Raw genomic sequence first — 24,835 nt, 5'->3', positions numbered from 1 at the left:
TAATTTTTTCATTGACTTTCAATCAATTTTTAATTGATACTATCATTTCTGTGATTGATGACATTTGATTACAAAAATGAATTGGATCAATTAATTTCTTGATTGAATCAGACTTTTTTTGTGTTGAAAGCTTGGAAGGTGTTGCTTCATGAAATTATTACTGATATTCTATTCAATTCTTGTAACCACAGGTGATTAATGGAAAATACAGCCAAATGTGAAAAACACAAAAATGGGTTAAAAGCCCTTTAGTCTTATGATGGTTCTCTTGGGATAATTTCAATACAAAAAAAAAATATGTAAAATTGTTGCGACAAATATCCAGACACGTCACTCAAAGATGTAAATTTTTCCATGCTACATTGTCTTTGTTTTGTTTTTTTTTTTAGAAAAATATGATAATAGCTGTATTACGCCGCTCATCCATGTTTATTCTATGACCATTATTTACAACGCCTCAGTATTGTAATCTTATCACAGTATGGGTGTATATGTTATTATCATTTGAGAAATATAACAGACAATATAGACAAATATATTACGAGTGCTTTCTCCAGATATTCAAATGTTACACAAAATATATCTTTAAATCTTACGGTCAGTTATTATATTAATTTCGTTGAGATTTAAATCAAAAATATTAGTGCGGAAAAAAACTCATCGTAATTTTCAATATCGAATGGATTCATTAGCTATATTTATTCTGGGTTATGTCATCTTGATTGTGTTGATATTTGTATTACTGCAAATTTTAATACCCATAATACGTACGTATCAAAATAATATTTCAAACAAAAAAAAAAATACAATTACATTATATTTAAATCTAAATTCATAATAGTTCCTTCTGTATTGATTTTGAAAAAAATGGATATATTGTACAAAGTTCTCGTTCGGAATCGTAATAAGTTCTAGATATAAGATATGTGAATAGTAAATATTTTTAAAATTTTATAAATATGTAAATGTTTCTTATCTCTCTTTATTTACCCAACCACAATAGTTGTTTGCATTTAAACTTACCATAACGCCAATCTAGACATCAGCTGATCGTTCAAATTGGATAACTTCAACAATCATTTCACAAAAATCAATATTAATGGTTCAACACATTTCGCAATGGTAGTGGTATTACACCAACTGATTGAAATTGTCTGGTTCGGAAGTTAAAAGAAATGTATCATTTCATGTCCTTAAACAACGAATGCGAATTTTGCTTAGCATATAAGACGCATTTCTCTGCTAGAAAGTTGTTTTGTCCTTATAGTTAAGTGAGTAGAGTAAGAATTCTACCAAAAATTGTAGTTTTTTACTGTTTGGTAGATTGGTAGAAATTTCGATGTTTTGGTCTTCAACTAAGATTTTCTATCCAAATAAAATTTTTGACAAAATTTTCTATCCAAATAAAATTTTGATAAAATTTTCTATAGAAAAAAAAATTTTGAAAAAATTTTCAATAGAAATAAAATTTTGAAAACATTTTATATAGAAATAAAAATTTGACAAATTGTTCTATAGAAATAAATTTGTGACAAAATTTTCTATAGAAATAAAATTTGTGACAAAATTTTCTATAGAAATCAAATTTTTTATAGAAATAAATTTTCGACTAAATTTTCTATACAAAATAAAATTTTCACAAAATTTTCTATAGAAATAACATTTTGACAAAATGTTCCATAGAAATAAAATTTTAACCAAATGTTCTTAGAAATAAAATTTAGACAAAATGTTCTATAAAAAAAAAAATTTAGACAAAATATTCTATACAAGTAAATTGTTTACAAAATTTTCTATACAAATAAATTTTTTACAAACTTTTCTATAAAAAAAATATTGACAAAATTTTCTATAGAAATAAAATATTGACAAAATTTTCAATAGAAATAAATTTTTGACAAAATTTTCTCTACAACTAAAATTTTGACAAAATTTTGTATAGAAATAACATTTTGACAAAATGTTCCATAGAAATAAAATTTTAACTAAATGTTCTTAGAAATAAAATTTAGACAAAATGTTCTATAAAAAAAATTCTATAAAAAATTTAGACAAAATTTTCTATAGAAATAAAATTTTGACAAAATTTTCTATAGAAATAAAATTTTGACAAAATTTTCTATAGAAATAAAATTTTGACAAAATTTTCTATAGAAATAATTTTTTTTGTTTGTTATTGTTGGCTTCTCTTCAATCGTTATTGTTGTTTTTGATCTCAGCTTAAAGCCATGCATTGACTAAACTACAAGTGTAGCTTAACCAACAGCTACACTTGTGGTTTAGTCAATGCATGGCTTTAAGCTGAGATCAAAAACAACAATAACGATTGAAGAGAAGCCAACAATAACAAATAAAACGAATGAAGATAGAGGAAGCACGCTCAAAAACAAACCCAGCCAACTACATTCAAATCGATGATTTGAGTTTGGCAAAGGAAAAGAGATATGCTTGCAAATTTGTTTAGGCAGTAGCCGACTATCAAACCTTTTTTTCGGAAGGTTCAAGTGCAGTTCACTTTGGGTTGAGTGAATTACCCGAATTTATTCTGATAATTGGTTGATAGTTTTGCTGCAAGTAGAGAATGCTGATGAGGAATGTGGTAATTCCGAAACAGCTGTACATCCAACCATCTTGCAGTCTATAAGGCTTTGTCCAAATAGATTTGACAACCATACTTTTCCTCTGTTGGTTAAGTTACACATGTAGTTTAGTCAATGCATGGCTTTAAGCTGAGATCAAAAACAACAATAACGAAATAAAATTTTGACAAAATTTTCTATAGAAATAAAATTTTGACAAAATTTTCTATAAAAATAAAATTTTGACAAAATTTTCTATAGAAATTATATTTTGAAGAAATTTTCTATAGCAATAAAACTTTGATAAAATTTTCTATAAATATAAAATTTTGACAAAATTTTCGATAGAAATAAAATTTTGACAATATTTTCTATAGAAATAAAATTTTGACAAAATTTTCTATAGAAATAAAATTTTGACAAAATTTTCTATAGAAATAAAATTTTGACAAAATTTTCTATAGAAATAAAATTTTGACAAAATTTTCTATAGAAATAAAATTTTGACAAAACTTTCTATAGAAATAATATTTTGACAAAATTTTCTATAGAAATAAAATTTTGACAAAATGTTCTATAGAAAATTTTGGCAACATTTTCAGTAGAAAATTTTGGCAACATTTTCAGTAGAAAATTTTGACAACACTTTCTATAGAAATAAAATTTTGAGAAAGTTCTTTATAGAAATAAAATTTTGAGAAAATTTTCTATAGAAATAAAATTTTGAGAACATTTTTTACAAGTAAAATGTTGACAAAATTATCTATAGAAAATTTTGACAACGTATTCTATAGAAATAAAATTTTGAGAAAATACTTTATAGAAATAAAATTTTGACAAAATTTTCTATAGAAATAAAATTTTGACAAAAACTTCTATAAACTAAAATTTGGTAAAATTTTTTATAGAAATAAAATGTTGACAAAATTTTCTATAGAAATAAAATGTTAACAAAATTTTCTATAGAAGTAAAATTTTGAGAAAATTTTCTATAGAAATAAAATTTTGACAAAATTTTCTATACAAATCAAAGTTTGACAAAATTTTCTATAGAAATAAAATATTGACAAAATTTTCTATAGAAATAAAATTTTGAGAAAATTTTCTATAGAAATAAAATTTTGAGAAAATTTTCTATATAAATAAAAGTTTGAACATCTCCAAAAATATGCAACACTGTCATCAGCTGTTTAAAAACAATCACAGAAAAGAAGTTAAATCTTGCATTTTTAATATATGAAATGCTCCAATTTGTAATAAATATTTACTGCTGCGATAATTTATGACACTGTACCACTTTGAATTACATGTTTTTTGATAAATTAGTCACAATAAGTTGCTATTGTGAATCACTTTATCAAAATACAATCCGGCAACATCGGCGCGACTTGCACTGATGAGTTGTTCTGGATAGAACACCAGTGCAACGATGTTCTGGATAGCCCATACAAATGTTGCATCCAGTGCTAAAAGAAAACAGCCCTAATATTGCTTGTACTGGTCGATAATCGATAAATGTTGCAATCGATCACTCGCTTATCGCAATTCTCCTCAGTTATGTGGTTGTTGCCTTTACTAATGGCCTCTATTTGCTCTAGATGTCGCTGCAATGAACGAATAATTATAGAAGTTATCGCGGTTTGGGCTAATACCACTCTTTGGAAATGTAAGGTAATTTCCCTTATCGTCAAAGGGAATAGACCAAGTTTATAAAATTTTATTAAATATTCTTATATATATACACAATATATAATTCAATGTACTGTAGTAACATGTTGATATTTAACCGATATATCAAGTTTCGAGAAAATATTTAAATGTCTGACTATACATTTGTAGCCGTTATATTAATAATTGTAGGACTTTTATTTATACTAACAGCATGCCTGTACTACTACCGTAACGTAGAAATACAACGAAATGGTAAATATGAGAGAACTGTGTGTGGTAAAAATTTAATTCTTATAGAAAAATATCGAAAAAGTATTTGTATTTCATTTCAAGAATTCGTCGGTTTATAACATCACGATAGAAATATTTTCCAGAAACGGTATACAACGGTAGATTTCGGAAATGGTCCTTGAAACATGTTTGACACTCAGTTTGGTGAAATATTTGTCTACTGTGACAATACCCTTAGCGTTTTAAAATTGTCTTGATTTGGTATGGATTATGAGCCAAATCTTTCTTTAAATTGTTTAAAATAAATACAAACTTCTTTAGATCTCTGTGATCAGTTTTCAGTTTAGATACACCCACACCAAAGAGTTTTCCCAAAGGGCACTTATCAAAAAAAAAAAAAAAGAACAATTAAACTGATTTCTTATACTATGACCAATATTTTATTTTGATGTACGATTTGATATTTATATATTTTTGGTCAGTTCCAAATTCTAATCTTATCGCAAGAGTAGAAAGCATTTTCTATTTATTGCAACCAATGAACAATAATGGCGTTCTTAGCGAAATAGTACAACGGTTTAACTCGGCCTATCAGTGTATCATTTCAGATTTTTTCAAAAAACCAGAAGAAAATGGCAGACCCATCTGAAGTTCCCTCTTTCCTATCAATATTATCGGCATTCTTCATACTATTGATAGTTATTCTCGCTTTAGCATTGTGTGTATATCATTTGTGTTGCAAAAACCTTCAAGAAAATGGTAAATATTGTATTTTTATCAATTTTTAGGAAATTTCTCAAAAAAAATTACTTGGATACAAAGATTTTGACCTTACCTTAAAGATTTTGGTATTGATTCCGAGCTAAAGATTCGACTTATTTGAAATAAAAAATATGATTTTCTTAGGGACCCATGTACTCGTAGCTTTAAAATTACAAATAATAACACATACTTCAATGGAAAAATTGTTTTCTTAATTTCAAAAAAATTTAAACCAAAGATACAACATCCTCAAAACAAGTCTTAGCCTATATTTGAAGCGTTTTTATCTTAAATCGAAAGATTCTATATTTCAGTTAATTTAAGGGCAATTTCTTTAAATCAAAAATGATTATAAAATGATTTCTTTCAATTAAAATTGCATTTGTTTAATAATTATAATAACTTAATTTTGTGTAAATTGCGCATCCTGAAATTTAGGTTAGAGTCTTGAAGGACATCTCCCATTTTTATACCCACCACCATAGAATGGTGATGGGGATATAATAAGTTTGTCATTCCGTTTGTAACACATCGAAATATCGATTTCCGACTAGGTTAGGTTAGGTTAGGTTAGGTGGCAGCCCGATGTATCAGGCTCACTTAGACTATTCAGTCCATTGTGATACCGCATTGGTGAACTTCTCTCTTATCACTGAGTGCTGCCCGATTCCATGTTAAGCTCAATGACAAGGGACCTCCTTTTTATAGCCGAGTCCGAACGGCGTTCCACATTGCAGTGAAACCACTTAGAGAAGCTTTGAAACCCTCAGAAATGTCACCAGCATTACTGAGGTGGGATAATCCACCGCTGAAAAACTTTTTGGTGTTTGGTCGAAGCAGGAATCGAACCAACGACCTTGCGTATGCAAGGCGGACATGCTAACCATTGCACCACGGTGGCTCCCTATCGATTTCCGACTATATAAAGTATATATTTTCTTGATCAGGGAGAAATTCTAAGACGATATAACCAAGTCCTTCTTTCCGTCTGTCTAACTGGATGTCTGTTGTGATCACGCTACAGCTTTCAATAATAAAGATATCTCGCTTAATTTTTCCACAAACTCGTTTTTTGTCTCCAAGCAGGTCAAGTTCAAAGATGGGCTATATCGGTCCATGTTTTGGTATAGCCCCCATATAAACCGACCCCGCGATTTGGGGTCTTGGGCTTCTAGAAACCGCATTTTCAATTCGATTTTCCTGAAATTGGAAATCTGAAGGTATATTAGGACCACAAACAGGTGTGCCGAATATGGTGTGTATCGGTCTATGGTTTGATATAGCCCCCATATAGCCCGATCTCATGGATTTTACTTCTTGAGCTTCTAGAAACCGTAGTTTTTATTCTATTTGCTTGAAATTTGAAATCTAGAGGGTTTTGGGGACCATAAAAAGGTGTTCTGAATAAATTGTGTATCGGTATTGGTTTTGATAAATCCCCCTTATAAACCCGCCCTTCGATTTGGGTCTAAATTCTGTAGGTTACTCAGAACCACAACTAGGTGTGCTGAATTTTGTGTATCGGTGCATATTTTTGGCATAGCACCCATATGGACTGGTTTCCTGGTTTATCTCCTTGGGCTTATATAAACCCTAGTTTGCTTGAAATTGTAACGGATTTAGTTTTTATCGCTCCATTTGGTAAGACCTCCATATAGACCGATTTCACTTCTTGAGGGTATAGAAACTGAAAGTAAAATTTCCAAATCTATAGATTTTAGATTTCAAATCAGGGCATTGTTTAATCATTCCTATATATTAAGAGTTTTCAAAGGTAACTGTTTTATGTGATTCATGGTGGTGGGTATTTAAAATTCGACCTGCCCGAACTTACTGCTGTATATACTTGTTAGATATGTTTTAGGTTTATAGTAAAGTAAAAAATACAATTTTAATTTTATTGAAGATTTATTTCCAATCTTTTATGATAATTTGAACTCGATTCAGCAACATTTTCTTTCATTCAAAAAACACATTTTAAAGTCGAATCTCTTCGTTTAGTTTAATATCTATTAGCGTTATAAAATTTTCTTGAACGTAATTCCCCACACAGAAAAAATGTCACCAATATTTTTCCAATTAAAATTTTAAATGAATTTAAAAAATTTTCAATTCAAAATTTAATTGGTTCAACAACTTTTTTAATTCTCTCTTTGACTCACAATCAATACCAAAATTGTTTGATATAAATACAAATGTCTTTTTGAGCTCCATGATTTTTTTTTTTTAGTGTATATTCGCCTACTTCAAAGGAGTTTTCCCACTCACAACGAACACTTATCAAAAACCAATTACACAGATTTCTAATACAATGACCAATATTTAATTTTGATATACGATTTGATGTTTTTTTTCTATTTTGGCAAGTTCTAAATTTTAATCTTATCACGAGAATAGAAAGCAAATTCTACCTATTGCAGCCAATGATTAATAATGACATTTTTAGCAAAATAGTACAACGATTTAACTCGGCCAAGAGTGTGGATATAATTTTGGATTTTTTCCAAAGCAGAAGAAAATGACTGACACATCTGAAGTTTCGTCATCCTTATCAATATTATTGACATTTTTTACTCTATTGATCGTTATTCTCGTTTTGGCATTGTGTGTATATAATGCGTGTGCGAAAAAAATACAAGCAAATGGTAAATATTGTAATTTAACCAAAAATGGAGACACTTTTTAGTGGAAATCTAATTACATTATTTAAAAACAAAATACATGATATTTTGTTTTTTTTTTTATAGAAATTTGACCTAAAAGAAACATCGTAGAACACAAATGTGGTTAATTCGTAAACTCGAAAATTCCATCCAACTCGTAAAAAAAACGAAATTGCTATATGAAACACTTGTTTTGCTCGTATCTGCTAAACTCGTAGGACAGCGAAAAAATCGTTAATTCGTGACCACCCCCCAAAACCTCGAAAATTCCACGCAAATCCTGAAAGAATAGAATTTTAAATCAAGTACATATGGAGTGTGAAACACAGAATTCAGATAAACGCTAGCAGGCACAAACTCATATGATCAATAAATTAAATTTTCACAAAATTTCCTATAAAAACGGAATTCTGACAAAATTTCATATAGAAACGAAACTTTGACAAAATTTTCTATAAAAATTAAATTTTGACAAATTGTCTATGAATTGTGGACAAATTTCTATAGAATTAAATTTTCACAAAATTTTCTATAGAAACTAAATTATAAAAATGAAATTTTGACAAAATTTCCTTTAGAAATTTAATAAAAAAATGTCCTATATATTGAAAAAATTTCCTAAAGAAATGAAATTTTGACAAAATTTCGTATAGAAAGGGAAGTTTGACAAAATTTCCTATAGAAGTGAAATTTTGTAAAAATTTCCTTTAAAAATGAAATTTTGATAAAATTTCCTATAGAAATGAAATTTTGGCAAAGTTTTTTATAAAATGAAATTTTGAAAAATTTTCGTATAGAAAAGAAATTTTGACAAAATTTCCTATAGAAATGAAATTTTGACAAAATTTCCTATAGAAATGAAATTTTGACAAAATTTCCTAAAGAAATGAAATTTTGACAAAATTTCCTATAGAAATTAAATTTTGACAAACTTTCCTATAGAAATGAAATTTTTACAAATTTTCCTATAGAATTGAAATTTTGACAAAATTTCCTATATAAATTTTGAAAAAAAATTCCGATAGAAATGAAATTTTTACAAAATATCCTATAGAAATGAAATTTTGACAAAATTTCCTATAGAAATGAAATTTTGACAAAATTTCCTATAGAAATGAAATTTTGACAAAATTTCCTATAAAAATGAAATTTTGACAAAATTTCCTACAGAAATGAAATTTTGACAAAATTTCCTATAGATATGAAATTTTGACAAAATTTCCTAAAGAAATGAAATTTTGACAAAATTTCCTATAGAAATGCAATTTTGACAAAATTTCCTAGAGAAATGAAATTTTGACAAAATTTCCTATAGAAATGAAATTTTGACAAAAAAATTTCCTATAGAAAATAAATTTTGACAAATTTTCCTATAGAAAATAAATTTTGACAAATTTTCGTATAGAAATGAAATTTTGACAAAATTTCCCATAGAAATGAAATTTTGACAAAATTTCCCATAGAAATGAAATTTTGACAAAATTTCCCATAGAAATGAAATTTTGACAAAATTTCCTATAGAAATGAAATTTTGACAAAATTTCCTATCGAAATGAAATTTTGACAAAATTTCCTATAGAAATGAAATTTTGACAAAATTTCCTATAGAAATGAAATTTTAGCAAAATTTCCTATAGAAATGAAATTTTGACAAAATTTCCTATAAAAAATAAATTTTGACAAAAAAATTTCCTTTAGAAATTAAATTTTGACAAAATTTCCCATATAAATGAAATTTTGACAAAATTTCCTATAGAAATGAAATTTTAACAAAATTTCCTATAGAAATGAAATTTTGACAAAATTTCCTATAGAATTTCCTATAGAAATGAAATTTTGACAAAATTTCCTATAGAAATGAAATTTTGACAAAATTTCCTATAGAAATGAAATTTTGACAAAATTTTCTGTAGAAATGAAATTTTGACAAAAATTCCTATAGAAATAAAATTTTAACAAAATTTCCTATAGTAATGAAAGTTTGACAAAATTTCCTATAAAAATTAAATTTTGACAAAATTTCCTACAGAAATAAAATTTTGACAAAATTTCCTATAGATATGAAATTTTGACAAAATTTCCTAAAGAAATGAAATTTTGACAAAATTTCCTATAGAAATGCAATTTTGACAAAATTTCCTATAGAAATGAAATTTTGACAAATTTCCTATAGAAATGAAATTTTGACAAAATTTCCTATAGAAATGAAATTTTGACAAAAAATTTCCTATAGAAAATAAATTTTGACAAATTTTCCTATAGAAAATAAATTTTGACAAATTTTCGTATAGAAATGAAATTTTGACAAAATTTCCTATAGAAATGAAATTTTGACAAAATTTCCTATAGAAATGAAATTTTAGCAAAATTTCCTATAGAAATGAAATTTTGACAAAATTTCCTATAGAAAATAAATTTTGACAAAAAAATTTCCTTTAGAAATTAAATTTTGACAAAATTTCCTATAGAAATGAAATGTTGACAAAATTTCCCATAGAAATGAAATTTTGACAGAATTTCCTATAGAAATGAAATTTTGTAAAAATTTCCTTTAAAAATGAAATTTTGACAAAATTTCCCATATAAATGAAATTTTGACAAAATTTCCTATAGAAATGAAATTTTAACAAAATTTCCTATAGAAATGAAATTTTGACAAAATTTCCTATGGAAATAAAATTTTGACAAAATTTCCTATAGAAATGAAATTTTGACAAAATTTCCTTTAGTAATGAAATTTTGACAAAATTTCCTATAGAAATGAAATTTTGACAAAATTTCCTTTAGTAATGAAATTTTGACAAAATTTTGAAATTTTGAAAATATTGAAATTTTGCAAAAAGTTCCTATAGAAATGAAATTTTGCAAAAAATTCTTATATAAATGAAAGTTTGCAAAAATTTCTTACAAAAATTAAATTTTGTAAAAATTTTTAATAGAAATGAAACTTTGCAAAATGTTCTTATAAAAATTAAATTTTGCAAAAATTTCTTATAGAAATGTAATTTTGTCAAAATTTCCTATAGAAATGCAAGTTTTAGATTTTTTTTTTAAATGAAATTTTGAGAAAACTTCCAATGGAATTTAAATTTTGACAACATTTCTTATAGAAATGAAATGTTGACAAAATTTCATTTTGAAATGAAATTTTGAAAAAATTTTCTATAGAAATGAAATTTTGAGAAAACTTCCTAAAAAAATGCAATTTTGACAATATTTCTTATAGAAATTAATTTAAAAAAAATCCTTTTGGAATGTGTCATTTGGGATATAAACTGACACAGAACTTTATTTTGGGGGCCTAAGTGTTAAATTATAATTTTAATTAGCTCGCTGAAGTTCTGGTGGCCAATTGAAGGGGTAAATTTTTAACTGACCTCTTTGCCGATCATTGTCCTTTTTAACAAACTGTTCAATTTGGAATGGCTTCTCATTGAAGAAACCCAAATTCGATAACTGACCACTTCAATGAAAGCAAAACAACTCCTTGAATTTCATCACGAATAACATTATTTTTAAATACAATAGATCAAAATGCTTTTGTTCACAGAAAAAAATATCACCAAAATATTTCCAATTAAAAAGTTAATTGAAGTTGAAAATGTTTTCAATTAATAAATTAATTGATACAATTAACTTTTTAATCATGATAGAAACATTAAGTTAATTAAGTCAATGATAGAAAATTTTAAAATTTTTAATTAAAAAATTAATTGATACAATTAACTTTTTAATCAAATTCGGAAGACTAATTCAGTTAAAAAAAGTGCTGATTTTTTTTAATTTTTAATTAAAAATGTATTTCAAACAATCATTTGTTAATCCAAATAAAAACTCTAAGCCAGTTCAAAAAGTAATTAAAGATAGTTACCTTTTTTAATTAATAAATTAATTGAGTTTTGCAATCAACATCAATTAAATTTTTAATTGAATCAATTAAAAACTTAATTGAAATTTGCTGACAAAATCAATTAATTTTTTAATCAAGAATTTTTTCTATGCCCAATTAAAACTGTGATTGATACTATAATTTTCGTGATTGAAGACATTTCAATTAAAAAATTAATTGGATCAATTAATTTGGTGATTGAATCAGAAAAAAAAAAAATTTGCGTGTTAGCTGCTAAGCAATGAAATGGACTGTCATTGAAATATATCTCTCAGAGCGCTTTAGAAATGATAGCAACCTGAAGTTGATTGCCAGTATAAATATCTCGCGTTTAACCCAAAAACACACCTATTATTCATTGATAAATAAAAACTCGATTAAGAGATAGGAAGACCCAAAAAGAGACCATACAACATTTAAGAGAACACAAATTTACCAGAATGCCATAAATAACTAATCTTATCTGAAGATTACCAAAGCTGTACAATTTAAAAACAATAATGAAACGATTTATTATCACTGCACAACGACCTCTACCTTCTACGAAATTCTACTGGGTTGCTATTCTAGGATCAGTCGATAAGGGTCCATGTGCAAGAGTAATGGGCTTTTTCAACATCTATACAATTTGTGCTGTAATGGTGCTATTAATTTTGCCATGTTTTTGTTATTTCGGTTATTTGGCCGTATTCAAAAGTTCCAAATTGGAAGCTCGGGCTAGAGAAAGACTAAGTAAGATAAATGATTGACAAATTGGATATCGACGATAAAACAAAAATAGCAATATAGTGAATGTTCCGGGAGAGATATTGATTTTTAAATATTTGTGGCCTGCCATCGGAATGGAAAAATTAATTAAAGTAAATATCCCACTCAAATTAACTTTAATATGAGGATATTTTTTCTTAAAAAAATAAAAAGGATAAAATGGGTAGTTTTGTAACCATATGTTTCTCTCTATGTTCCGTTTTCACAGAGACATATTGAAACTGGTGCAAATATGTATTCTGCTAATGGGCTCAATGGTTGTTACTAGAAGGGTTGTCAGATAAATTCTTAGTCTGATGCAAGAGTATTGAAAGAGAATTTTGTCATCGTATAGTATATATTAAATATATCACCTAGATTGTTTTTTCGCGTACGGAATCGGGAGTATCCGTAGATTTGAATAATATCGCGTAATCCATGTTGGTAAACTGTTTTCTGTAGAAATAAATTTTTGACAAAATTTTCTTTAGAAATAAAAATTTCTATGGAAATAAAGTTTTGACATAAAAAATTTTGACAAATTTTCTATAGAAGTAAAATTTTGAGAAAATTTTCTTTAGAAATAAAATTTTGACAATAATTTGTGTAAAAATAAACAAAATATTCTATAGAAGTAAAATTTTGACAGGATTGTCTAAAGAAATAAAATTTTAACAAAATTTTATATAGAAACAAAAATGACAAGATTTTCTATAGAAATAAAATTTTGGTATTCTATAGAATAGAAATAAAATGATGACAAAATCTTTTATGGAAATACAATTTTGACAAAATTTTCTATAGAAATAAATTTTTTATAACATTTTCTATACAAATAACTTTAGACAACATGTTCTATAAAACTACACCCAGAGAAGGAATATGATCACCTCAAACATGTTTTAAGAGCAAAATGTTATTTTTGGGTGGTGACCATGTAACATGGTTTTCGCAACCATGTTATTTTCTCGGAAATCATGTATCTGATTTCGGCAAGTAGGTTATATTTGAGGAGAAAATAACATTTTAGTGACAAACATGTTACATGGTCACCATACAAAAATAACATTTTGCTCTTGAAACATGTTTGAGGTGATCATATTCCTTCTCTGCGTGTAACCTTTGACATTTTTTATAGAAAAAAAATTGAAAACATTTTCTATAGAAATAAAATTTTAACAAAATTTTCTATAGAAATAAAATTTTGACAAAATTTTCTACAGAAATAAAATTTTGACAAAATTTTCTACAGAAATAAAATTTTGACAAAATTTTGTACAGAAATACAATTTTGACAAAATTTTCTATGGAAATAAAATTTTGATAAAATTTTCTTTAGAAATAAAATTTTGACAAAATTTTCTATAGAAATAAAATTTTGACAAAATGTTCTATAGAAATAAAATTTTGACAAAATTTTCTATAGAAATAAAATTTTGACAAAATTTTCTGTAGAAATAAAATTTTGATAAATTTGTCTATAGAATTAAAAATTTTGACAAAATTTTCTATAGAAATAAAATTTTGAGAACATTTTCTATAGAAATAAAATTTTGACAAATTTTTCTATAGTTTTTAAGCATCCGCTTAATTCATCTCTCATCTGTTCTTGAGATGTAATGAAATGTCAGTATGTCCAATTTCATTTAAATGAATGTGGATAAACTAAAAATAAAATTATTTTTTTCTTAACTTTTCGATTCTTATTTCTATATAAAGACGTTTTTAATAATTCTTGCAAATATTGTATCGTAACCGGATCGGATGAAAATAGCTCATCGTGGAAGCTCCGGAAATCATATCTAGGGGATCGGTTTGTATGGGAGCTATATAAATTATGGACCGATATGGACCAAAATTTTCTACGGAAATAAAATTTTGACAAAATTTTCTATAGAAATAAAATTTTGACAAAATTTGCTATAGAAATAAAAATTTGACAAAGATTTCTATTGAAATAAAATTTGGCAAAGGTTTCTATTGAAATAAAATTTTGACAACATTTTCTATAGAAATAAAATTTTTACAAAATTTCCTATAGAAATAAAATTTTGACAAAAAATTCTATAGAAAAAAATTATATTTGTTTGTCTATAGAAAAAAATTTTGACAAAAAATTCTATTGAAATAAAATTTTGACAAAATTTTCTATAGAAATAAAATGTTGACAAAATTTTCTAGAGAAATAAAATTTTTACAAAATTTTCTATAGAAATAAAATTTTGACAAAATTTTCTATAGAAATAAAATTTTGACAAATTTTTCTATAGAAGTAAAATTTTGATAAATTTGTCTATCGAATTAAAAATTTTGACAAAATTTTCTATAGAAATACAATTTTGAGAACATTTTCAATAGAAATAAAATTTTGACAAATTTTTCTATAGTTTTTAGGCATCCGCTTAATTCATCTCTCATCTGTTCTTGAGATGTGATGAAATGTCAGTATGTCCAATTTCATTTAAATGAATGTGGATAAACTAAAAAAAAATAATTTTTTCTTAACTTTTCGATTCTTATTTCTATATAAAGACGTTTTTAATAATTCTTGGAAATATTATATCGTAACCGGATCGGATGAAAATAGCTCCTCGTGGAAGCTCCGTAAATCATATCTAGGGGATCGGTTTGAATGGGAGCTATATAAATTATGGACCGATATGGATCAAAATTTTCTATGGAAATAAAATTTTGACAAAATTTTCTATAGAAATAAAATTTTGACAAAATTTGCTATAGAAATAAAAATTTGACAAAGATTTCTATTGAAATAAAATTTGGCAAAGGTTTCTATTGAAATAAAATTTTGACAACATTTTCTATAGAAATAAAATTTTTACAAAATTTCCTATAGAAATAAAATTTTGACAAACAATTCTATAGAAAAAAATTATATTTGTTTGTCTATAGAAAAAAATTTTGACAAAAAATTCTATTGAAATAAAATTTTGACAAAATTTTCTATAGAAATAAAATGTTGACAAAATTTTCTAGAGAAATAAAATTTTTACAAAATTTTCTATAGAAATAAAATTTTGACAAAATTTTCTATAGAAATAAAATTTTGACAAATTTTTCTATAGAAGTAAAATTTTGATAAATTTGTCTATCGAATTAAAAATTTTGACAAAATTTGTCTATAGAAATACAATTTTGAGAACATTTTCAATAGAAATAAAATTTTGACAAATTTTTCTATAGTTTTTAGGCATCCGCTTAATTCATCTCTCATCTGTTCTTGAGATGTGATGAAATGTCAGTATGTCCAATTTCATTTAAATGAATGTGGATAAACTAAAAAAAATAATTTTTTCTTAACTTTTCGATTCTTATTTCTATATAAAGACGTTTTTAATAATTCTTGGAAATATTATATCGTAACCGGATAGGATGAAAATAGCTCCTCGTGGAAGCTCCGTAAATCATATCTAGGGGATCGGTTTGAATGGGAGCTATATAAATTATGGACCGATATGGATCAAAATTTTCTATGGAAATAAAATTTTGACAAAATTTTCTATAGAAATAAAATTTTGACAAAATTTTTTATAGAAATTAAATTTTGACAAAGATTTCTATTGACATAAAATATTGACAAAGGTTTCTATAGAAATAAAATTTTTACAAAATTTCCTGTAGAAATAAAATTTTGACAAAAAATTCTATAGAAAAAAAATTTGACAAAAAATTCTATTGAAATGAAATTTTGACAAAATTTTCTATTGAAATAATATTTTGACAAAGTTTTCTATGGTGATAAAATTTTGACAAAATTTTCTAGAGAAATAAAATTTTTAAAAAATTTTCTATAGAAAAAAAAAATTTGACAAAATTTTCTATAGAAATAAAATTTTGATAAATTTGTCTATAGAAATAAAATTTTGATAAATTTGTCTATAGAAATAAAATTTTGACAAAATTTGTCTATAGAAATAAAAGTTTGAGAACATTTTCTGTAGAAATAAAATTTTGACAAAATTTTCGGTAGAAATAAAATTTTTAGAACATTTTCTATAGAAATAAAATTTTGACAAAATTTTCTATAGAAATAAAATTTTGACAAATTTTTCTATAGAAGTAAAATTTTGATAAATTTGTCTATAGAATTAAAAATTTTGACAAAATTTTCTATAGAAATAAAATTTTGAGAACATTTTCAATAGAAATAAAATTTTGACAAATTTTTCTATAGTTTTTAGGCATCCGCTTAATTCATCTCTCATCTGTTCTTGAGATGTGATGAAATGTCAGTATGTCCAATTTCATTTAAATGAATGTGGATAAACTAAAAAAAAATAATTTTTTCTTAACTTTTCGATTCTTATTTCTATATAAAGACGTTTTTAATAATTCTTGCAAATATTGTATCGTAAACGGATCGGATGAAAATAGCTCCTCGTGGAAGCTCCGGAAATCATATCTAGGGGATCGGTTTGAATGGGAGCTATATAAATTATGGATCGATATGGACCAAAATTTTCTATGGAAATAAAATTTTGACAAAATTGTCTATAGAAATAAAATTTTGACAAAATTTACTATAGAAATAAAATTTTGACATTTCTACAGAAATAAAATTTTGACAAAATATTCTATAGTTTTTAGGCATTTCTATATAAAGACGTTTTGAATAATTCTTGCAAAAACTGTTTCGTAACCGGATCGGATGAAAATTGCTCCTTGTGGAAGCTCTAGGGGATCGGTTTATATGGGAGCTATATATGTAATTATGGTCCGATATCTGCCATATATGTAATTATGTCTGTCAAGGCCATTTGCAATACCATCCAACCTACAATAAAAACAAGTTTCAAGTCGATAGCTTGGCGGACGGATTATTCTTTTGATGGCAATCGCTTTGAGTGTATATAATTATGGTGGCTGAGACCACTATTTCGATGTTACAAACGAAATGACACATTTAATATACCACCTAGGGAGCCACCGTGGTGCAATGGTTAGCATGCCCGCCTTGCATACACAAAGTCGTGGGTTCGATTCCTGCTACGACCGAACACCAAAAAGTTTTTCAGCGGTGGATTATCCCACCTCAGTAATGCTGGTGACATTTCTGAGGGTTTCAAAGCTTCTCTAAGTGGTTTCACTGGAATGTGGAACGCCGTTCGGACTCGGCTATAAAAAGGAGGTCCCTTGTCATTGAGCTTAACATGGAATCGGGCAGCACTCAGTGATAAGAGAGAAGTTCACCACTGTGGTATCACAATGGACTGAATAGTCTAAGTGAGCCTGATACATCGGGCTGCCACATAACCTAACCTAACCTAATATACCACCTATGCTATTGTGTGAGGGTATAAAAATATACTTGATTAAACAAGTAATTGATCTCTTTTTTTTCTATTTATTATTATCATTTTAACTATTTTGTGATGAATTTTTTGATTGTTTTAATAAAAAAGTTGATTATTTTTTCCTATCTTGTAATATTGTATGAGTACCTATGCTTTAGCTCTGTTTTCTTTTGATTTGAAACGAACAAAAAAATTGCTGGTGAGAACAAATCCGAGCATTCTATTTTGTGATATTTAGTGCTTAATATGGGATAATTTTCACAAAAGAATAGGAAGAACTATCGGACTGCTGTATTAACCTTCCTATTTTGTAATAAAACTTCACCTTCAAAACCACTTACTCACCATTTTTATTGTTCATTCTCATTTCAGATCGCCAAGGCAACGTATTCACCATACACGATGAGAATAGTCGAGAGAGCCGTTACAATGATATCTTCTTCATTGAACCCAACAGTGTAGAGGCCGCACGCATTCGAGCACAATTGGAAAAGGATGATAAGGATTTACCCTCCTATGAAGAAGTCATGCGTATGACCAGCATGAATCCACCACCGCCAACAACAACAACAAACACAGCCGAAATGGGAGCCTCAAATGCCAGTGTTAATACAACTGAAACAAGGTTATCAGTGCCCCCATACTCTGAAATTGATCCAAATGCATCTTCAACATCTCTAAATGCTTCAAGTTTAATGGCCACAGCCACGCCTTCGTCTGATTCAACACTCCCAACACACTCACAATCAGCACCGCCTCCCCTTTTTGCGGCAGCCGTTGTATCAAGCAGTCTTACACAGACCACATCAAATGTGTGATATTCCAAGGAAATATGAATAAAAACAAATACTTGATCTATTAAAAAAAGTATAATGGAACGTTGTGATGTATTTTAGAAGAGAGCTTTTTTCACCACAGTGGGAAAACGACGATATTTTTATTTAAAACGATGGAGATCTATATTCGTGCCTATGCGTAGGCGTGTACATAAGGACTTAAAAATCGAAGGGCAACTATCTGCCATTATAAAAACACCATCTTGTTGATTATAAAAACTTTTATTGTATATAGTTACTTTTATGAATAGCAATTCTTGTGTATATAATTTTAGTCATATACATAATGAGTATTTTTTTTTAATAATAAATAAAATCAAAGCCTATAGGTTAAGTTTTATAATCGAATTGAGAAGTTATTTATTTCAACTGATTCAACTGATTTTGTTGTATTCTCCAAATAACAAAATTTCATTTCTATAGGAAATTTTGCCAAAATTTTATTTCTACAGGAAATTTTGTTAAAATCTGTAAAAATTTCATTTCTATAGGAAATTTTGCGAAAATTTCATTTCTATAGGAAATTTTGTCAATATTTCATTTCTATAGGAAATTTTTCTAAAATTTCATTTCTATAGGAAATTTTGTCAAAATTTCATTTCTATCGGAAATTTTGTCAAAATTTAGTATTTATGGGATTTTTTCTCAAACTTTCATTTCTAAAGGGTGATTCTTTTGAGGTTAGGATTTTCATGCATTAGTATTTGACAGATCACGTGGGATTTCAGACATGGTGTCAAAGAGAAAGATGCTCAGTATGCTTTGACATTTCATCATGAATAGACTGACTAACGAGCCACAACGTCGAATTTTCAGTGAATGGGCCCTAGAAAAGTTGGCAGAAAATCCGCTTTTTTATCGACAAATTTTGTTCAGCGATGAGGCTCATTTCTGGTTGGCTACGTAAATAAGCAAAATTGCCGCATTTGGAGTGAAGAGCAACCAGAAGCCGTTCAAGAACTGCCCATGCATCCCGAAAAATGCACTGTTTGGTGTGGTTTGTACGCTGGTGGAATCATTGGACCGTATTTTTTCAAAGATGCTGTTGGACGCAACGTTACGGTGAATGGCGATCGCTATCGTTCGATGCTAACAAACTTTTTGTTGCCAAAAATGGAAGAACTGAACTTGGTTGACATGTGGTTTCAACAAGATGGCGCTACATGCCACACAGCTCGCGATTCTATGGCCATTTTGAGGGAAAACTTCGGAGAACAATTCATCTCAAGAAATGGACCGGTAAGTTGGCCACCAAGATCATGCGATTTGACGCCTTTAGACTATTTTTTGTGGGGCTACGTCAAGTCTAAAGTCTACAGAAATAAGCCAGCAACTATTCCAGCTTTGGAAGACAACATTTCCGAAGAAATTCGGGCTATTCCGGCCGAAATGCTCGAAAAAGTTGCCCAAAATTGGACTTTCCGAATGGACCACCTAAGACGCAGCCGCGGTCAACATTTAAATGAAATTATCTTCAAAAAGTAAATGTCATGGACCAATCTAACGTTTCAAATAAAGAACCGATGAGATTTTGCAAATTTTATGCGTTTTTTTTTTTTTAAAAAGTTATCAAGCTCTTAACAAATCACCCTTTATAAGAAATTTTGTCAAAATTTCATTTCTGTAGGAAATTTTGTCAAAAATTCATATTAATAGGAAATTTTGTCAAAATTTCATTTCTATAGGAAATTTTGTCAAATTTTCATTTCTATAGGAAATTTTGTCAAAAATTCATTTCTATAGGAAATTTTGTCAAAATTTGATTTCTATAGGAAATTTTATCAAAATTTCATTTCTATAAGAAACTTTGTCAAAATTTAATTTCTATAGGAAGTTTTGTTAAAATGTCATTTCAATAGGAAATTTTGTCAAAATTTCATTTCTATAGGAAATTTTGTCAAAATTTAATTTCTTATAGAAAATTTCTTATAGAAAAGAAAGTTTGAGAAAAAATCCCATAAATACAAAATGTTGACAAAATTTCCTATAAAAATAAAATTTTGACAAAATATCCTACAGAAATTAAATTTTGACAAAGTTTCTTATAGAAATGAAATTTTGATAAAATTTCCTATAGAAATGAAATTTTGACAAAATTTCTTATAGCAATGAAAGTTTGAGAAAAAATCCCATAAATACTAAATGTTGACAAAATTTCCTATAAAAATGAAATTTTGACAAGATTTCCTACAGAAATGAAATTTTTCATTTCTATAGGAAATTTTTCATTTCTATAGGAAATTTTTTCAACATTTAGTTTTTATGGGATTTTTTCTCAAACTTTCATTTCTATAAGAAATTTTGTCAAAATTTCATTTCTATAGGAAATTTTGTCAAAATTTCATATCTATAGGAAATTTTGTCAAAATTTCATTTCTGTAGGAAATTTTGTCAAAATTTCATTTCTATAGGAAATTTTGTCAAAATTTCATTTCTATAGGAAATTTTGTCAAAATTTAGTATTTTTGGGATTTTTTCTTAAACTTTCATTTCTATAAGAAATTTTGTCAAAATTTCATTTCTGTAGGAAATTTTGTCAAAAATTCAAGTTTATAGGAAATTTTGTCAAAATTTCATTTCTATAGGAAATTTTGTCAAAATTTCATTTCTATAGGAAATTTTGTCAAAATTTCATTTCTATAGGAAATTTTGTCAACATTTCGTTTTTATGGGATTTCTCAAACTTTCATTTCTACAAGAAATATTGTCAAAATTTCATTTCTATAGGAAATCTTGTCAAAATTTCATATCTATAGGAAATTTTGTCAAAATTTCATTCCTGTAGGAAATTTTGTCAAACTTTCATTTCTATATGAAGTTTTGTTAAAATGTCATGTCAATAGGAAATTTTGTCAAAATTTAATTTCTATAGGAAATTTTGTCAAAATTTAATTTCTATAGGAAATTTTGTCAAAATTTCATTTATATAGGAAATTTTGTCAAAATTTCATTTCTATAGGAAATTTTGTCAAAATTTCATTTCTGTAGTAAATTTTGTCAAAATTTCATTTCTATAGGAAATTTTGTCAAAATTTCATTTCTATAGGAAATTTTGTCAAAATTTCATTTCTATAGGAAATTTTGTCAAAATTTCATTTCTATAGGAAATTTTGTCAAATAAATAAATAGGAAATTTTGTCAAAATTTCATATCTCTAGAAAATTTTGTCAAAATTTCATTTCTGTAGGAAATTTTTTCAAAATTTCATTTTTATAGGAAATTTTGTCAAAATTTCATTTCTATAGGAATTTTTGTCAAAATTCCATTTCTACAGAAAATTTTGTCAAAATTTCATTTCTGTAGGAAATTTTTTCAAAATTTCATTTTTATAGGAAATTTTGTCAAAATTTCATTTCTATAGGAATTTTTGTCAAAATTCCATTTCTACAGAAAATTTTGTTAAAATTTCATTTCTATAGGAAATTTTGTCAAAATTTCATTTCTATAGGAATTTTTGTCAAAATTTCATTTCTACAGAAAATTTTTTTAAAATTTCATTTCTATAGGAAATTTTGTCAAAATTTCATTTCTATAGGAATTTTTGTCAAAATTTCATTTCTGTAGGAAATTTTGTCAAAATTTCATTTTTATAGGAAATTTTGTCAAAATTTCATTTCTATAGGAAATTTTGTCAAAATTTCATTTCTATAGGAAATTTTGTCAAAATTTCATTTCTATAGGAAATTTTGTCAAAATTTCATATCTCTAGGAAATTTTGTCAAAATTTCATTTCTGTAGGAAATTTTTTCAAAATTTCATTTTTATAGGAAATTTTGTCAAAATTTCATTTCTATAGGAAATTTTGTCAAAATTTCATTTCTATAGGAAATTTTGTCGAAATTTCATTTCTATAGGATATTTTGTCAAAATTTCATTTCTGTAGGAAATTTTGCTAAAATTTCATTTCTATAGGAAATTTTGTCAACATTTAATATTTACGGTATTTTTTCTCAAACTTTTATTTCTATAAGAAATATTGTCAAAATTTCATTTCTTTAGGAAATTTTGTCAAAATTTCATTTCTTTAGGAAATTTTGACAAAATTTCATTTCGTTAGGAAAGTTTGTCAAAATTTCATTTCTGTAGGAAATCTTGTCAAAATTTCATTTTTATAGGAAATTTTGTCAAAATTTCATTTCTATAGGAAATTTTGTCAACATTTAGTATTTATGGGATTTTTTCTCAAACTTTCATTTCTATAAGAAATTTTGTCAAAATTTCATTTCTTTAGGAAATTTTGTCAAAATTTCATATCTATAGGAATTTTTGTCAAAATTTCATTTCTGTAGGAAATTTTGTCAAAATTTCATATCTATAGGAAATTTTGTCAAAATTTAATTTCTTTAAGAAATTTTGTCAAAATTTCATTCCTATAGCCTAGTACTAAGATCACGTTTTCGTACGAAAAACCTTTATACTACATATAAAAAACGTTAGCGCGGAATATGTGCGAAATCTTTGTTTTAAGCATTTTCAGACACATATTTAAACAACCCTGGAATTTTCGCACGAAAAAATAGGCAGGCATATTATTTCGCATAAATAAGTTAACATCCGTGGGTTTGAGACCCTATTTACGGAGATATATGAAGATATTCGTTTTTCGCAGAAACGAACTTAGTACTAAGCATATAGGAAATTTTGTCAAAATTTCATTTCTATAGGAAATTTTGTCGAAATTTAATTTCTATAGGAAATTTTATCGAAATTTAATTTTGTCAAAGTTTCATTTCTATAGAAAATTTTGTCAAAATTTCATATCTATAGGAAATTTTGTCAAAATTTCATTTCTATAGGAAATTTTGTCAAAATTTCATTTCTATAGGAAATTTTGCTAAAATTTCATTTCGATAGGAAATTTTGTCAACATTTATTATTTATGGGATTTTTTCGCAAACTTTCATTTCTATAAGAAATTTTGTCAAAATTTCATTTCTATAGGAAATTTTGTCAAAATTTCATTTCTATAGGAAATTTGTCAAAATTTCATTTCTATAGGAAATTTTGTCAAAATTCCATTTCTATAGGAAATTTTTGTCAAAATTTCATTTCTATAGGAAATTTTGTCAAAATTCCATTTCTATAGGAAATTTTGTCAAAATTTCATTTCTATAGGAAATTTTGTCAAAATTTCATTTCTATAGGAAATTTTGTCAAAATTTAATTTCTATAGGAAATTTTATCAAAATTTCATTTCTATAGGAAGTTTTGTTAAAATGTCATTTCCATAGGAAGTTTCGTCAAAATTTCATTTCTATAGGAAATTTTGTCAAAATTTCATTTCTAAGGAAATTTTGTCAAAATTTCATTTCTATAGGAAATTTTGTCAAAATTTCATTTCTATAGGAAATTTTGTCAAAATTTCATTTCTATAGGAAATTTTGTCAAAATTTCATTTCTTTAGGAAATTTTGTCAAAATTTCATTTCTATAGGAAATTTTGTCAAAATTTCATTTCTATAGGAAATTTTGTCAAAACTTCATTTCTATAGGAAATTTTGTCAAAATTCCATTTCTATAGGAAATTTTTGTCAAAATTTCATTTCTAAGGAAATTTTGTCAAAATTCCATTTCTATAGGAAATTTTGTCAAAATTTCATTTCTATAGAAAATTTTGTCATAATTTCATTTCTATAGGAAATTTTGTCAAAATTTAATTTCTATAGGAAATATTGTCAAAATTTCATATTTATAGGAAATTTTGTCAAAATTTCATTTCTGTAGGAAATTTTGTCAAAATTTCATTTCTGTAGGAAATTGTGTCAAAATTTCATTTCTATAGGAAGTTTTGTCAAAATTTCATTTCTATAGGAAATTTTGTCAAAATTTCATTTCTATAGGAAATTTTGTCAAAATTTCATTTCTATAGGAAATTTTGTCAAAATTTCATTTCTATAGGAAATTTTGTCAAAATTTCATTTCTATAGGAAATTTTGTCAAAATTTCATTTCTATAGGAAGTTTTGTTAAAATGTCATTTCCATAGGAAGTTTCGTCAAAATTTCATTTCTATAGGAAATTTTGTCAAAATTTCATTTCTAAGGAAATTTTGTCAAAATTTCATTTCTATAGGAAATTTTTTCAAAATTTCATTTCTATAGGAAATTTTGTCAAAATTTCATTTCTATAGGAAATTTTGTCAAAATT

General features: G+C 26.2%; 1 protein-coding gene across 16 annotated transcripts in view; it reads left to right on the top strand.

Annotated features, from left to right (window-relative positions):
* The window catches only part of LOC142238382 (uncharacterized), a 119,909-nt gene extending 100,871 nt beyond the window's left edge, over positions 1-19,038 (top strand). For 12 of the 16 annotated variants that reach the window (XM_075310006.1, XM_075310008.1, XM_075310003.1 and 9 more), the window contains one exon: positions 18,227-19,038. In XM_075310006.1, the coding sequence (XP_075166121.1) occupies positions 18,227-18,672 (446 nt within the window). In that variant the 3' untranslated portion in view covers positions 18,673-19,038. Of the gene's footprint in view, positions 1-606; positions 768-4,358; positions 4,503-7,746; positions 7,889-12,280; positions 12,528-18,226 lie in introns of those variants that run through there. The other 4 variants (XM_075310016.1, XM_075310013.1, XM_075310012.1 and 1 more) reach the window with 4 other exon arrangements.
* The last annotated feature ends 5,797 nt before the right edge of the window (positions 19,039-24,835 follow it).

The sequence above is a fragment of the Haematobia irritans genome, chromosome 5 (assembly GCF_050003625.1).
Source record: "Haematobia irritans isolate KBUSLIRL chromosome 5, ASM5000362v1, whole genome shotgun sequence".
NCBI classification, from domain to species: domain Eukaryota; kingdom Metazoa; phylum Arthropoda; class Insecta; order Diptera; family Muscidae; genus Haematobia; species Haematobia irritans.
This window is presented reverse-complemented; position numbering and strand designations above follow the sequence as displayed.